Source organism: Danio rerio, chromosome 20 (assembly GCF_049306965.1).
Source record: "Danio rerio strain Tuebingen ecotype United States chromosome 20, GRCz12tu, whole genome shotgun sequence".
NCBI lineage: Eukaryota > Metazoa > Chordata > Actinopteri > Cypriniformes > Danionidae > Danio > Danio rerio.
In genome coordinates, this window is record NC_133195.1 from 55,127,890 (window position 1) to 55,143,940 (window position 16,051).

At 38.2% G+C, this 16,051-nt stretch overlaps 1 protein-coding gene and 1 long non-coding RNA gene across 12 annotated transcripts in view; one reads left to right on the top strand and one right to left on the bottom strand.

The window, feature by feature from the left end:
• Window positions 1-16,051, top strand: part of taf1a (TATA box binding protein (TBP)-associated factor, RNA polymerase I, A) — a 60,873-nt gene that overhangs the window by 30,027 nt on the left and 14,795 nt on the right. For 3 of the 7 annotated variants that reach the window (XM_073932961.1, XM_073932960.1, XM_073932962.1), the window contains 6 exons: window positions 4,139-4,201; window positions 7,036-7,149; window positions 7,282-7,480; window positions 13,051-13,166; window positions 15,710-15,868; window positions 15,948-16,014. In XM_073932961.1, coding sequence (XP_073789062.1) covers window positions 4,139-4,201; window positions 7,036-7,149; window positions 7,282-7,480; window positions 13,051-13,166; window positions 15,710-15,868; window positions 15,948-16,014 — 718 coding nt within the window. 7 annotated transcript variants of the gene reach the window in all.
• Window positions 1-16,051, bottom strand: part of LOC141379470 (uncharacterized) — a 40,296-nt gene that overhangs the window by 1,190 nt on the left and 23,055 nt on the right. Inside the window, exons 1-6 of one of the 5 annotated variants that reach the window (XR_012396218.1) lie at window positions 11,749-12,263; window positions 10,885-11,001; window positions 10,091-10,708; window positions 6,311-6,423; window positions 2,442-2,490; window positions 40-166 (exon numbers count right to left, since the gene is read on the bottom strand). This is a non-coding gene — a long non-coding RNA (uncharacterized lncRNA). Of the gene's footprint in view, window positions 1-39; window positions 1,563-2,441; window positions 2,491-6,310; window positions 6,424-6,741; window positions 6,805-10,090; window positions 10,709-10,884; window positions 11,002-11,748; window positions 12,264-16,051 lie in introns of those variants that run through there. The other 4 variants (XR_012396220.1, XR_012396221.1, XR_012396219.1 and 1 more) reach the window with 4 other exon arrangements.

A 16,051-nucleotide genomic window follows, 5' to 3' on the forward strand; every position in this document is an offset into this window, starting at 1 on the left:
GCTTATTGTGAAACAAATACAGAACTTTATCAAACATACCTTCATTATTATCACCACATATGACCAAGAAGGTGTGCTTGGTCATTTCACCAACTCTGGAAATACACCATCCGTCTCTAATCAGCCACCGTCACAGGGTCTTGTGTTATTGTATAGAGAACTGTGGCTGTTAACAACACATTAGTATCTAACACATATGCATAACCTTCAGATAAAAAAAGAGAGATGAACATCACAAAGTATGCCTCACACTTTTTTAGATATCTTTTGATTCAGATGTTGATTATTGATAATAAATCTACAAATCAAACCTGTATCAAATATGAATCAGTTGATTAATTTTACAGACAGGTGGCTGTTTACAACGCACTAAATTGTCTTTAATAAAACGGAAATGTTGTGTACAGTACATGCTAAGTTTACCCTATAGTTTTAAGCACAATATCATGCGGGAGAAAAAGCTTGACTAAGATGTTCCTGACTACAGAAATAGCCTAACTTACTAACAGTGTTGGGGAGTAACTAGTTACATGTGTAAGGTCCAGCCAGTTGGTCCAATGACGGTATCCAATGGTGGATGAAGGTTCACTGCATGTTCGGTCTTTCCAGTGCACAATGTTGATTTATATTAAATTTAACTCATATCTGACTCCAATTTTAGTATGAGATGGTTTAGAATATTAATATATTTATCCTCGTTTTATCTGACTCCAATTATAAAACATTAAGAAGATTATATCAATATGTAATTTAGATAAATGTTTAAACCGTTAGTCTTCACTAGTAACTATTACATCTGTTCATTCGGGTGCTCATGTCGCTCAGAGAAATCGCCTCGGCCGAAGGCGTCCCTCACGGTCACACTCCAGTCAGTCTTGAATATTAAACAGAGGTAAATTGACTAATACTTTAGATGGCCGCTACCAGCGCGCTCGTTCTAAAATACTTTTGGTTAGTCCCGCTTAGGTGTACACCTTTGAGTTAAGACAATCATCATTTCTAATTAGAGGTTAGGGCATTATTATAAATGTACCCGACTACTGGACTCTATAGTAACTTTGGTTTTCACCAAGCCCATGGTTTCCCATATGAACTTAATTTAGAATAATATTACCTTCAAACAAAGGTCGGGTACCCAATCTAGGTTAGTCGTGCAACACCTTGTTGACCAAGACGGAAGTTATCGCCCTTTCCACCTAAGTACACATGAATCAATATCAAGAGTCAGCCGGATCCCTAAAACACAATTAGTGTGCCCAATGCTCCATCTCAACTGGATTCTAGTCCGTCTACTGACCTGACGCAAGACGTGCGGAAACAAGGATACAGCGTAATCTACTAGAATTAATAATTACAGAGTGAGCAAAATATGGTCAAACATTACAATTTATTAGTCAGGTAAATGTATTATGCCAATTCAATCAGTCAATTCATAAATGATCAATACAAAACATCAAATTATCAAAGATAAATCCAAGATGAAAAAGATGCATTCCTGACTTTGAAATATACATAACATGGAACAAGCCATGTTATGGGCTGATCTGGTTAGGCAGAATCGCGCTGAGTTTTTCTCAAACCTTGCCTTAAATAATCCAAGAATTCCCTTAAGGAAGGGGGTGTGTGTAAAAAGTCACACCCTTCACAGTGGTTCAAAAGATGCCTGAAGTTATATATTTATTGTGTTGATTATGTCTATTTCTGAGAGAATGAGACCATTGTACCAATCGCACTGAGACATTTCAAATGATATCAAACATGATAGTTAAAGTCAGTTTGGTTAATCTAAAACATTCAAACATTGAAATGACCATATGCGTGAGTTGGGGGGATGAAGCTGAGTCTCAGCATAGTCAGATGCAAATGCAGCAGGAAATGGTTTTTCACGCATTCCCCCCTGGTGGGTTGTGGAGTCTATTGGCCCTGTCTTCAGCTCATGTTTTGAATTGTCAAAGACATCAAAAATATTTGTAATATTTCAATTCTTACACATGTAACGCCGTTAAGTAATTTAATTACAAAATAAAAGTAACAGTAATTAGTTACAGTTACTAAGAAAAATATGTAATTAAATTACAGTTACTTTTGAAAATGTTAAAGATTACAAATGGGGTTACATCTAATATTTTTCTTTAAAACTCTGTGATATGTTGCATAATATTAATCTATTGCTTTACCTGTTTTTGACATGCACGATAGCTTCTGCTAAGGCCATTTATTCAAGCTCTGATGCTTTTGATTTGCGGCGCAACCACGGGCGTAAATCCCGGGGGGAACATGTTCATTGTCCTCCTCACCAAATAACATATATAAATATATATAAAAACTCACTCTCTATTGTGAAAAATATATCTGTGTATACCTAAAATAATTGTCTTAGTAGGAAAAAAACACACATTTATTATTTAAAATGCATTTAGAAAGAGTTCACCCCCGCTTACTCATAGTGGTTTGATCCACTGCCGGCGTTTTACATACTCCTCTCGCAACCTGTCACATTTGCACACAGACAGACAGAAACAGAAGTTAGGTGTGTGGCAACGGGTCAATGTTGAGTTTGAGTAAGTATGGTGTATAAATCACATTAAATAAATCGATTCTTCAATGTAGTTAATGCAGAATCATTTATAAATTAGTTGCTTATGTAGTTAACGTATGCTTGTTTACGTTAGCTTGTTGCATACGTTAGTGCACTGCAAAATAATACACCAAAGCCGTTTCACATGCATTGTTTCATTTGTGACGACTTGGCATAATGTTAACTTTACATTAACGAACACAGTTAGCATATTGTTTAGCTGTGGATTTGTTAAATGAGCACTGTGCTACGTCCAAACTAGCCCCACTTTATTTTTTGTATATTCAATTTCAGTTCTGTTATTAAGTGACTAAAGTAATTTAAAATACAAAATGTCCTTGTTTTTATTGTTGTGATGATTTTTATGATAGTTTTTCATTCTTTATGTAAAGCACTTTGAATTAGCATTGTGTATAAAATGTGCTACAGTATAAATAAACTTGCATTGCAGTGTCGTGGACTAGATAAAATGATTAAGGTAAAGTTGGTTTTATATTCGCACATTCATTTACCATGGTACTTTGAATATTCAAACTGAAATCTCATGCAAGTATGACTTCAAAACAACATTAATAATAATAATAATAATACATTTTATTTGTTTAGCACTTTTCCTACATACATGGAACTCAAAGCACTTCACAAACAACAAACAGGCATTGTAAAATAAACCAAATAAAAAAATATATAGACAAATAAAGTAAAATATATACTCAGATAAAAGCATACATGTACACGCATATATGCATACATCTACACAATCACACGCAATATTCTTTACATACATGCACACACACCGTACATGCATATGTACATAAATCTACACAATGTACATAAATTGCATAAACTTCACAAACTGTTATTTTCATACGCAATTTTAAAAAGGTGCGTCTTAACAAGCTTTTTAAAAACATCAATTCCTGGGGATTCTTTTACTAAATTTGGGAAACAATTCCAAGATTTTGCAGCATAGTGACTAAAAGAAGTGCCGCCAGATCGCATCAGATTTACAGAGTGAAGTTCTAAAAGTCGAGCGCTAGAAGAGCGTAGCAAACGGTTTGGATTATATTTTGGTAATCAGTCAGTAAAGTAAGAAGGTGTCATGTTGTGTAGTGCCTTATAAACTAATAAAATAATCTTAAAATTTATTCTATTAATGCTGCTGTGATATGTACTCGTGTCTTCAATTTCATTAAAACTCTGGCTGCTGTATTTTGTATCAATTGCAACATCTTTATAGAACCTTTAGGTAAACAATATAATATTAGCACTATTAACTGAATGTGAACAATGCTGTACTTTGGTTGTTGACAGCTAATATAATTTTACTATATAGAATTTCTAATGAGTACTCTTCTGAAGTTATATTATTAATGAGAGACTGAATTTGCGAATATGAAACCAACTTTACCTCAACGATAAAATGACAGAAAAGGAAAATGGACATAAGATTATTTTTCAGTGCAGCTAAACTCCAAGTACAAAAAGTTCACATATTAAGCAATTTGGCTTTCAGAATGAGTGCTTATGAAAATACTAATGTCACATTATCAATCACAGGCAAAGGAGAAAGAAATGATTGAGGAACAGGCAGAGCAGGTTCAGTCAGATGTACAGTGTCAGGTAAGGGTGTTGTGCTTTACTGAAGGGATAATGACAATTCCTTTAGGGGTGAACAAATTCTTTTTTATGTTTTCTGAGTTGTGGCTGTTTAGCAGATGAACCTCACAGGCTCACCGATTTACAATATGATCTCTCAATTTAACAAGTGTAATGTAAACTAGTTAGTTTATATGAGTTTGGAAAACATCTTTTCCTGCATTTATTCGGCTTCAGGAGTCAGTCTGATGACTGTAAACACAACAAACAATGCAATAAATAGTTTTCAAGAAAAATTTGCTGTCATTGAACCTGAGAAAAACTTTGAAAATAACTATAATGTAGTCTCCATGCTGTAATATAAACAATAAAACCATTTTTAACTGTGGGGACATATCTTTAGAAGTACAATTCAGCTGTATTATTTGTGTCCCCTTCAAAAAATCTTTAAAAAATTAATCATAAGAAATGTTATATTTATTGTCCCCCCTACTGTTAAATCAAATTAATGGTCATGGGCGCACCGCATCTAATCCTCTTTGCCATTGAAAAGCATGAGGAAGTATCTGCAGCTATGGAAGCCTTTCGCTGTTTTATAAAACAGCCGTTTTTTTGTCGTTATCTTGAGTGTACAGAAATAAAAACAGACTCTTTCATTTCCCATGATATATTATGACTCACAAAGTTATCGATTTGTGAATTTCAGGGCACCAGCAGACTCCTCTGGCCAAAGTGAGGTTATAACATTAACAGTGTAGCTAGCTGAACTACATTTCTCAGTAGCGTGACGGTAGCTTTGCTAAAAAAATCAAATACCTTTTCACAGTCGTGAAGCTATGTTATTAGTGCAGTAGTGTCCACACAAGCTACATTTAACGATCACGGATCAATACTGTTTAAAATGTGTAACACCTGGTTTTATTGGATTTTTTTGTTTTTGCTGTTATGTACTATAATGTTTTCCTGTTTGGTACAGCATATTATTTACAGTAAATAATTGAAATGAACAGTTCTGCCTCATATGTTTCATTGGCAGTTTTATTGATCACTAAGATGTGATTGATTTGGATTTAAGTGGCTTCGATTTAAAAAATTAGCAAAAATTAGATGTATTTTTTTTTATTGCAAATGACACATGAATCACCTGCACAACTAACTAACATTGTGATTTTGTAACAACAGTAAACATGTTTTTGTGATAAGGTCTGGTTTTGTGGTGGCTCTACTTTAAATTTAAATAAATTAAATTAATTTTATTTAAGTGATGAAAGCTTTTGAGATTTTAACAGTAAACAGAGCTACTGTAAGCTCACACCTGCTCTGTATAAATGCTTGAAAATTATTTAGTTGAAAATGTTTATTAAAAACTTAAAAGTAATCAAAAAGTAATCAAATGTATTTAGTTACTTTACTTTTATAAAGTAATCGAAAATTACAGTAACTTATTACATTTTAAATAGGGTAATTTGTAATCTGTAATCTATTACATTTTCAAAGTAACCTTTCCAACACTGCTTACTAACGTCAGACATCCCGAGTTGGGAAAAGTCATTTTCGGGGGATACAGAGTTGATTTGCGGGAGGTGGCGGAAGAGATGAGTACCTGAAGAGCAATGGGATGAGTTGCGCGCGAAGTACCTAAAGAGCGGTGGGGGTGACTTACGCGCGAAGTACCTGAAGAGCTGGGAGGGATGCGGTGGAGAGGGGTGTGCAAAGTGTTTAATGACCGGGCGGGAGACGCGCGATTTCCGGGAGATTATCATTCATTTGCGGGCATCTACTTGGGCATCTGGGAGTCTCTGCATTTTTCTGGATAACGTTAACATTAGTCCCGCAACTTTCCGGAGACTTCTGTAACGTTAAATGTCTGAGAAAGTGCAAACGCGGTCATTTAAAGACATTAATGTTAACATTCCAACGGTTAATGGTTGTCAACACTTAATATAATTCAAGCGTACGTTATCACGCGAGTCTATGGACTAACGGTATATGGACGACCACGAATGAACCCGTTTAAAAGGGCCGCAGTGTTTAAAATAACCAAATTAACGTACACAAATAACAAACAATCATATGTTTTAGTCAGGAAGCCTTTTACAAGTAATATACAAGTACATATGTTCATTTACTCACCAGATATGTTTCAGAAACTCTCCAGAGCTTATGGAAACCGTCCTGTGTTGCCGTTAGCATCCGGACAGAGTAGGCTAACGTTAGGCTGCTCCGGGGATTCCCTCGCTAGTTTGCTTCGAATTAAAGGAGAAGTGTCGATTTTATTTTACAGATGGGTAACAACGCACAAAATGGCATTAAGCATGACAGAAATGTGTTGAAGATGTACATTTGATGTTTTTTTGCACTATGTATGCGTGAGCATATAAAAACATTCTTGAAAAGAAGTCAATAGTAATGCAGTTAAGCTAGATACACAAACGACCATGAATGAACCGCAGAAGTTTAAAATTGTCACTCCATTCTAAAGTTATTAACTTAACAATATGTTTACAACTGTATTTCCTTAAAGAAAGTCAGTAAAATACCAACATTTAGGTAGTTTGACTGACCAGTTGCTGTTCTCAACATCAGATGGAAAATGGCGTCTGGAAAATTCTTCAGTGACTGGGGCCGCATGAATTCCCGGATGTTGGAAATAACACCACCAAGTGTTGAAAAGATAACTCCTTGATTTCGCACTGAATAAAATCAATTCTAACTCTTATTATATTCATTTATCAAAATCTAACTCTTTAACGTCAACACTTCACTCTGAAATGCTTCAACACCAAGAATTTAACTCTGATGAATTTGCTGTGCATACGCAGCGTGTTTCAATGGTGTGTATTGATTGTGTCCATCAGATCTTGTGGAGATTGGGCACAGAAATCCTGCATCATCTCCCAAACACTAGCAATGAAGATTTCAACGCTTTATATGAACAGCTGAAGAACGTCGGGGTCCTCAACTTCTCAAAGGTGCGTGCTATTAAACCTCTCAAACTTTCCATATTTACTCTGCATTCAGTGTCTAGCATGTATTTCCAATAGCAGAGCGCCCCAGTCTGCATCATTATCAGCATGTGATTCGTTTACTTGTGATTGTTGTAGATTAGTCTGGAGCACTGCTATCATCTCCTGCTGAACGGACAGATGGATGAAGCCAAACGGCAGCTTTCCATCGCAGAGAGCTGGAGATATGGAAGGGTATCCCGATCTCAATCACTGAGCAAAACGCTGATCACAGCCTACTGCGGCTTACTGGATTACTTGATCTGGAACGAGAAGAAGTCCTCTGTGTCTGAAAACGGTAACATTTAATACACTGACATTAGAAAATCTAGCATAAAGTGTCCTGTTGTGCATTCAAACTTAAAGGGTCACGAAACACCAAAACACATGTTTTGAGCTGTTGACAGTCGTATATGTGTCCCACACTGCTAAAAACACTATTAGGACACCTATATTTCACTAAAAAGTGTAAATTGGTTGTTTTTGCGTTATTCCAAGCAAATTTGTACTTCCGGTTTGAAACGAATTTTTGAAGCTGCGTCACGGTCATGACATAATAGCGTGTATTCCAGCGTGCAGACTGGACGTCTGTGCCAGAGTGAGTCTTATTACGTCTTACAGTGTGATGCATTAATGCATGAGTAAGGCTTGGTTCAAACCAATCAGCGCGCTCTATTGTGCAACTTCATTAATATTCATTACTGTCACAATGTAGACAGCAAAGACGCCACGTTGTATTGGCAAAACAAGCGTGAAGTGTTGCTTTTATAGTTTGCTGCCGTTAAGTTTCGTTTTCATTTTCTCTCTGTGAGAGCTCAGCTGGAGTCACGTGTGGATTAACAGTGTACGCGACGCGCGACAACAATAACTTACGTGTCCAAGGAGGATTATTGTTTACCTGAGAGCTGTTCTCATCTGCAAACGCTGAGATCCGGATTCGCTTGTAGTCTCCTCTTAATAAAGACGCGGCTCTAGTTGCTGGTGATTGTCCTGTCTCTACAGATTTGGTAAGTGAGCGACCAGTGCTCTTTGTTTATTCAGTTCGTATTTTATTCGTATCCAACAAACTATTGAGTGTAAACAAGTTAGCACTAACAGTTAAAACCAAACTATAACCTCGTGTTGGATTTTGTGACAGGAATAACACACGCGGCTTTCTGACGCTACCTGCCGTGTGCATCTAAGTTTTCCGGGAAATGCTGAGTTTTTTTCTCTCATTCGCCGTGCGGTATCAAACATTGCATGAAAAATACACGCTTAGAGCAGTTCCTCGAATCAAATATCACGTTTGTCGGGAGGGACATGAATGAATTCCCTGAATGAAAGAGCCAAACTGCAGTTAAAGTCCACCATTTAATAATCTGGCAAATAATTCGACTACAGATGTCCATGTAAACACAGTCACATTGTCCGCTGTGTGTGTGTGTGTTTTGACTCTGAAATTCAGCGCGCCCAAATAGACACTCCCACACCAAGCCGCTTTTCTTCCTCCGACACTCCCCCCTAAACAGAGCTGGACACGCCCACTTTTCTGACTTTTTCCAAAGTAGAGGTGTGAAAACACCCTGCTGAAACAAGGGGGTTTCATGGCCCTTTAAGATACTGCTATATAAATATAATATTATAATATTATAATATTAAAGGGGACCTATTATGGAAAAATGTCTTCTATATGCTGTTTAAATGCAGTTGTGTGGCACCAGTGTGTGAATATAGCCAGCCTCTAATTCTGTTTTTTATAATCACACTTGATAAATAGTCTGCAGGAACACTTCAATTGACATTCTGCCTTTGTACGTGTCATCAGAGGGGGAAAGCGATGTCACAACTCAGTTTTTTCACAAAGATAATGTTTGCTCTGTTTTCAGTCTGCTGTGTTCCATGTATTCGTCATGTGATCTTAAAGCCTAGTTCACACTACAGGATTTTAAACATCAGCAGATCGCTGTGCCGTTCACACTACATGACTTGACTTTGTGTCTTAATCTCTGTGGTGTTCACACTACGCGACACTCTGTGAATGATCCACAAGAGGGGGGTCACACACTACATGATCTGACAACATCTCATTCCCCAACAGCTCATTCAAGCTACCAAACCACAGCCAATGAAATTTTTAGGGAGGAGTCGTCAGAAAAAGCTGAACACTATTGGCTGCTTGTGTGCCGATTACATCACTGACAGCGTTTCAAGCTTTGGAGAAAGCATTTAAAAACATCGTCAAATCAGCTGATTTATCAGAGGATTAATCACTCATCTGCAAGGTTCGAGTGGATAGATACACAGAGAGTTTTTAATTTTTGTAATTGTATAACTCTTTGAAATAAAACTAACATATCTATAACACCCTGCCGTTTTCTAACTATCAGTGTTTTTCTTTCTGACATTGTTTTTTTTTTTATTACAAAACAGTAAAGAACTGAGCATTTCTGCCTTAAATTACCATATTGGTCAAAATGACTGCATGCATGTCTGATACTTTTCGCTGTGACTTTAAATATGTGTGCATTTTTTGCCTAGCAACTTCCTGCTAACATAAACAAAACTTTCTGATGGCAAAAACATCAATTTACTTCAGATATCTTTCAAAACAGCATATTCTGTGCTGTTAAATAGCTCCTGTTTGAAAGTGAAAATGAAAGCCAAGACCTTTGCGTGTTCTAGTATCTTAACTACATATTTATAGGCTGTATTACCAAAAAAAGATTATATTTTTAGGGTAATGGTGTCATTAAATATGATGCCAGACATTCAAAGCTTAATTTTAATATCTCAATAGTATGGTAATTCTAATAGTTACAGAATTCTATTTCCAATATTAATATAATAATAATATTAATATTAATAATATTAATATATTCTACTTTTAATGTATATGTTAAGCGAGTGCGTTGATGCCCATTCTGACCAATCACAGATGTTTCTGTTGAGCTCATGCTGATCTGCTCTCTCATTGGCTGCAACTCGTCACTACATCTGACCACACGTGGGGTTGAGTCGGCCGACTGCTCTGGAATATTCAGCATGCTGAATGTTGGATTTCCGTCTGCGAGGTGTCGGCGACGCGTCAGCGAGCCTCGTTGATGCGTTGTTCATTAGTTCACACATAAAGAGAGGCGAGCACCGTGCACCCGCAGATTTCTTCCCGATCACAGCCTGATCTGTCGGCGAGCTCGTTAACTTCCAAATCGGGCTCAAATCAGGCTTAAAATCCTCTAGTGTGAAGTATTAACTCATGCTTTTATTCTCCATGTGTGTTTGTTTTCATCATGTTCCCGCCATTTGTTAATGTTCATCAGTTTCACCTGTGTCTCACCCCTGTCAGTCATTAGTTTCCATCATGTCATGTGTGTGGGTTATAGAAACTCCTTTCTATAACCCACCAGATCTATACCACAACAATCACGAGTCTGGAGCAGGGGAGAAGTGAACCTCTCCGTGGGTTGAGACACACTGCTCTTTTGTAGCAGCGCATTACTGCAGCACGCTCCAATGATGAGCACCACCTGGGCCCAATCAACTCTACCTAGTGAGCAGGCAGAGACACACAGTGAAAGTAAAAGAGAAACACACAACATAACCACTCCCAATGGGCAGTAAACACATAAATAAACAATAATAATAATAATAAATACATCCAAGGGATGTAACACCCCCACCACTAAGAATACAAATCAAGGTTTGTAATCAAGATTGTTTTACCTTATCGCATTGCTTAAGGTACCTGGGTCAGAAATGAACCCCACAGTTACACTCTAGAAAGAGCATCAGCCGTAACATTTTCACTCCCCCTCTTGTGCTGAATGTCCAGGTTGTACTCTTGGATGGTAAGGGCCCACCGTAATAAGCGTTGGTTAGAACCGGACATGCGAGAAAGGAACACCAAAGGGTTATGGTCGCACATCTCTCCCGCGATTTATTCAGAAATTTACTCCCACACCATAAGAAATCTGGCCGGCTCCCGCGGTACTGCAGCGGGAATGCAGAGCTGTAATCGGGCCATAAAAATTATACCCGATAGGTCCCGAGTCCGACAGGTACATTTTGATTGACAGCTTTATAAAGCCCGAACCCATTTACAGCCCGACAATATTCAAATGTGCTCATGCACACAGCTCTAATGCATTTTTTAAAGAATGAGTCATTTATATGTTTTAACATCATTTATTCGTAACAAACGTAGACTAGGCTATAGGCCACTTGAAATTTGGAACAAAGAAATAGCTAAAGTAAGTCCTCTGTAACATCGTAACATCTCAGCACTCTATAGGTCTAGGTAGATGCACTTAGCCTTTAAATTGGCCAACACACAAATGTAAAAAAATCTTTCTTAACAAATCAAATTAAAATAAACTCTAAATGATGACGGGTATTTTGGCAATAACGAAATTAAGATAAAGGCTCTGCAAGGTTTGTTTCTCAACTTCTCTTCACAATCTGGCATTAAGGCGGCGGTGAAGCTGAATAATAAAAGAATAATGCCACCATTAGCCTGTATACTCTGTCTACATTATGATTATATGGTTTAATTAATATTTATTTATAATTGAAAAACCCTTTACTCACCAAGATTAGGCTACGTGTGTTTGTGGAGGAACATTTTTAAATCCACTGGCTTTAGCGCAGTCCTGCGCTCACGGGGTCCAGCAGCTGAACACCCTTTCCTGCTGCTACAGGTCGAGATGCAGAGTTCTGATCTGGCTGATTTTGCAAGTTTTGGGTAGGATTGTTTGTTCATCTTCTACCAGTCAGGAACATCCATTTAATTTTCCATGACTGTAGTTTCATTGTAGCGAGAGGCCTCGTCTTTTTATCTGTCAGCTTGCGGTTTAGGGCTCTACCGTAATACGCAGTGTATGAGCGACCGCGAAATACCTGCGGCTGGAATGCGCTCTTTCTGAGCTAGTGACTGGCTTGACCGCCGTAATAATTCGCTTTTTTTACTACTACATCATTTGTTTCACCTTTGCAGGGATGGATTTTAATGCAGGGATTTGGATTTTTTCGGGTCTCGCCGGGTTCGGGCAAAGATCTTCATCTCTAATGCAGACCTCTCGTTCATATTAACTACGTCTCCCTTCTGTTCAGTCGAAACTGCCAAACTGCAGGACACTTTGAAGCGCGACACGTCACGTCACCTCTCCCTCTCCCCCTCCCTCTCCCTCTTCCTCTCTCTCTCTCCTCCACACTGTCCCGTGATGGCAACCACACATACGTTTTTGTAGGCATTAAATAAAGGATATTTAATATTTTATGACGGTATAACGGTATTGAAACTGACACCGTTGCTATTTTTAGATCCCGCGGTATACCATAATACCGAAATACCGCCCAAGCCTAATGTACACGATAATGGACTGAGGATTGTTTCCCAAATAAACTTCAAAATGTTGAAGTGCCAGTAACAGGGCTAGAGCTTCCTTTTCAATTACGCTGTAGTTCAAAACGCCAAACTTTGGATCAAAGCCTAAAAAGGGCAGTTCCAGAGAGTTAGAAAACATTATCTGTGTGGTATTTCGAGCTAAAAGTTCACACACGCACACTCTAGGAACATCAGAGACTTATTTTACATCTTGTAAAAATAGGTCCCCGTTAATCTTTTTGTTGTGTCATATGAAATGTCTGTAAAGCAGGGGTGCTCAATCCTGTTCCTGGAGATCTACCTTCCTGTACAGTTTAGCTCCTACCCTGATCAAACCCACCTGAACCAATTAATTAGGACCTGAAATCCACTTGATAATTACAGGCAGGTGTGTTTGATAAGGGTTGCAACTGAAATCTGCAGGAAGGTAGATCTCCAGGAACAGGGTTGGCCACCCCTGCTGTACAGTGAGTTGATTTTGTTGTTGTGCATGTTTTGTGTGTCAGAGGAGCTGAGCAGTAATCATGAGATGCACAGTTACTTCAGACAGGCGTCAGTGACTCTGAAGGACATCATCAGTCTGCCTGGAATCTGGGACCCGTTTGTGCTGAGCTACGTTAATGTGAGAACTTACCCTTTTTTTTTTTTTTTTAATGAAAAAAACATCTCCTGTATCTCTATAGCAGTGGTTCTCAAACTTTATTCCAAGAATGGCTTGGGTCTAAGCCAGGGGTGTCCAAACTCGGTCCTGGAGGGCCGGTTTCCCGCACAGTTTAGCTACAACTTCCTTTAACACGCCTGCCTGGAAGTTTCTAGTACACCTAGAAAGAGCTTGATTAGCTGGCTTAGGTGTGTTTAATTGGGGTTGGAACTAAAATATGCAGGACACCCACCCTCCAGGACCGAGTTTGGACACCCCTGGTCTAAGCAGAGTTTCTGAGAGTTGGCTAACTTGCCATTGTGTTCACATGCTCAACAGAAATGACTGGCTGTGAAGCTCATCAGTTCACCGAACTCAACGCTGTTCACTGAGTGTAACCACAGATGCAGAGACACTGGAGCATTTTAAAGTCATGTCGATCAGCTGGTTTGTCTATGAGCTGACATACGAGTGATCCGCTGATGAATCACGGCTTTAAAACACTCCAGTGTTCGTACATCTATGGAAAAGCTAGGTTTTTGTCGGAAGTGGTGTAAGTGAGACCAGCAGTGGTCTCCCATTGATGTATTGACCAGGCGCAGCCCTGCTCAGCTTCAGTGGGCGACCATGTGAGAGATAAAGAGCTCTAGCGAATCAATTTATGCAAATCTAGCACCTGTGCAATGAAGTGCAGATCATCTGAATAGATTAAATAGACACATCGCAGATATCCTGCATTAGACATACACAGCACAGGCCGCGGTTTCTGATTGCGTCATCACAACATACTGTTTCGACCGCGTTGTTTCGGTGATAATAATCTTTTAGTGGCCGAATATTCGGTGCATCCCTAGAAATAATGTTAATACCTTAATGAAAACAACATTAAGTAATCGTATGAATTAACCATACATAAATCAACAGATAAACAAAAACAAAACAAACTAGCATCGGCGGATGAGCATTCAAATGTGTTTGGTTATGTTCAGATAAATACACACAGGGTTTCCGCAAGGTCTAAAATTAAAAAATCGAAATTTAAGGCTTTAAAAAGTCTTAAATTCGCTGTTCTAGGTCTTAAATATTTTGGCACAGGTCTTATTTTCTGATGTCCATGTAATGCTATATCTAATGCTCTTTTAAGTTTTTCTTTTTTGTTGTTGCTAGGTTTATGTGGTGTTGTAGTTCTTTATTTCAATAGTCCAATTGTAATTTGCGGTATTACAACTACAAATGAGATCAACATGCAATAGCCAATCAGCTTTCTGTTTTTAAACTCATCATCGCTGTGTTTGTGGAGGTTCGCTGTGGGTGCGCGCCACATTTTTGCGCAAGAACATTTGTGCGAGAGCAGTGCGTATTTGAGAGTGAGAAAATTTCACAAACAGAGGAAATCGGTGCACGAGCAAAGAGATTCGCTCGCTCGAATTACTTGAATGCACTCTTGACTTGTAATAATGCGCTCACGACATTTGTCAGTGAAATAACGCCTTAACGGAGCTAATAGAATTTTTTAAAACTCCAGTGAACAGTTCACGTGGCGCCTCATTTGATTTGAGTTGAATATGAAACACTCTGAAGAGAAACAGGTATATCTGCACCGACATCTTTATGATCCATCCAAGCGTGATCATAGGGAGAACGTACTAGATGATCAATAATTCTTTGCTTGAAATTGCAACAGAAGTGGGAAAGGAAGAAAGTTTTTGTAAAAGTTTGAAAAAACCTGAGAGATAGGTTTGTTAAAACAAAATAAGAGGCCCCCAAAAAAAACATCTTCAATGATATTATTGATTCTCTTTTTATTCGTCTGATTTTACTGTGTTTCTTTTGACCGCCCCCTGTCATTTAAAAAAATATCTCAATAGCGAACGTGTCAAGTAAAGCCTCGTCCATTTCGTGAGGTGTGTGATGCGGTGCCAGGTGAAAGTATAAATCAGCATGAAGATGTTTGTTTGTTTTTTTCTATATTTTATTGGTGCATCTAACCTATCTTTAGTACTGTTCAATATAAATACATTTATTTTACCACTAATTTTGTAATTTTACATTTTCTCTGGCGTGTTTTTGATATTTCGATATAGGTCTTAAAAAGCCTTAAATTTGACATTGATATATGCAGGAACCCTGTGCACAGATAAAGTAGTTCCGGCAGGTTTAGCGTGCATTACAGCTCCATATCACTACACTAATTTGAGTTATTTCACAGCTACAACAGTCAGAAATCACATCAAACACAACAGAAGACTTTGGAGGGAAATGTGGAAGAATCTAGTGCTAGACACAGGAACAGTCTGAGGACAAAAACCTGACAAATAACATCTCGAATACTAAATCTGAACAGTGGATTTAGCTGTGGGGAGTTTTATATAAGCAGAATAATTGACTCTGATCTGTTGAATTATTGGAAACTAGTTGATTCAGTCAAGCGGAGTGATCATTATTCCTCAGGTGTGCAATGTTTTACAGTAATTCAATCCGTTATTCCTCACTTAACTAAGCTTTTCTAACATGTTTGTGTGCAGATGTTGGAGTTTTATAAGCAGGAGGAGAGCGCTCTGCAGGCTTTGGAGAATTACGCATACAACAAGGAGTTTCCATCGAACCCAAACGCTCATGTTTATCTGTACCAGTTCCTGAAGAGACACGACGCTCCAAGGGAAAAGCTCATCAGCACATTGAGGGTATGAAAGATTCAGCTGGAGAATAAATGTGGAGTTTCTCATTGGAGGATTCATTTATTCTGCTTTTCCTGCTGTTCAGATTCTGCACTCTTTAGTCCCGAGTCATGAGCTGATGCTGGAGCTCTGCAATCTCCTGCTGGATACATGTACGTACAGAAAACACACACTGCTTAATTGCTTTTA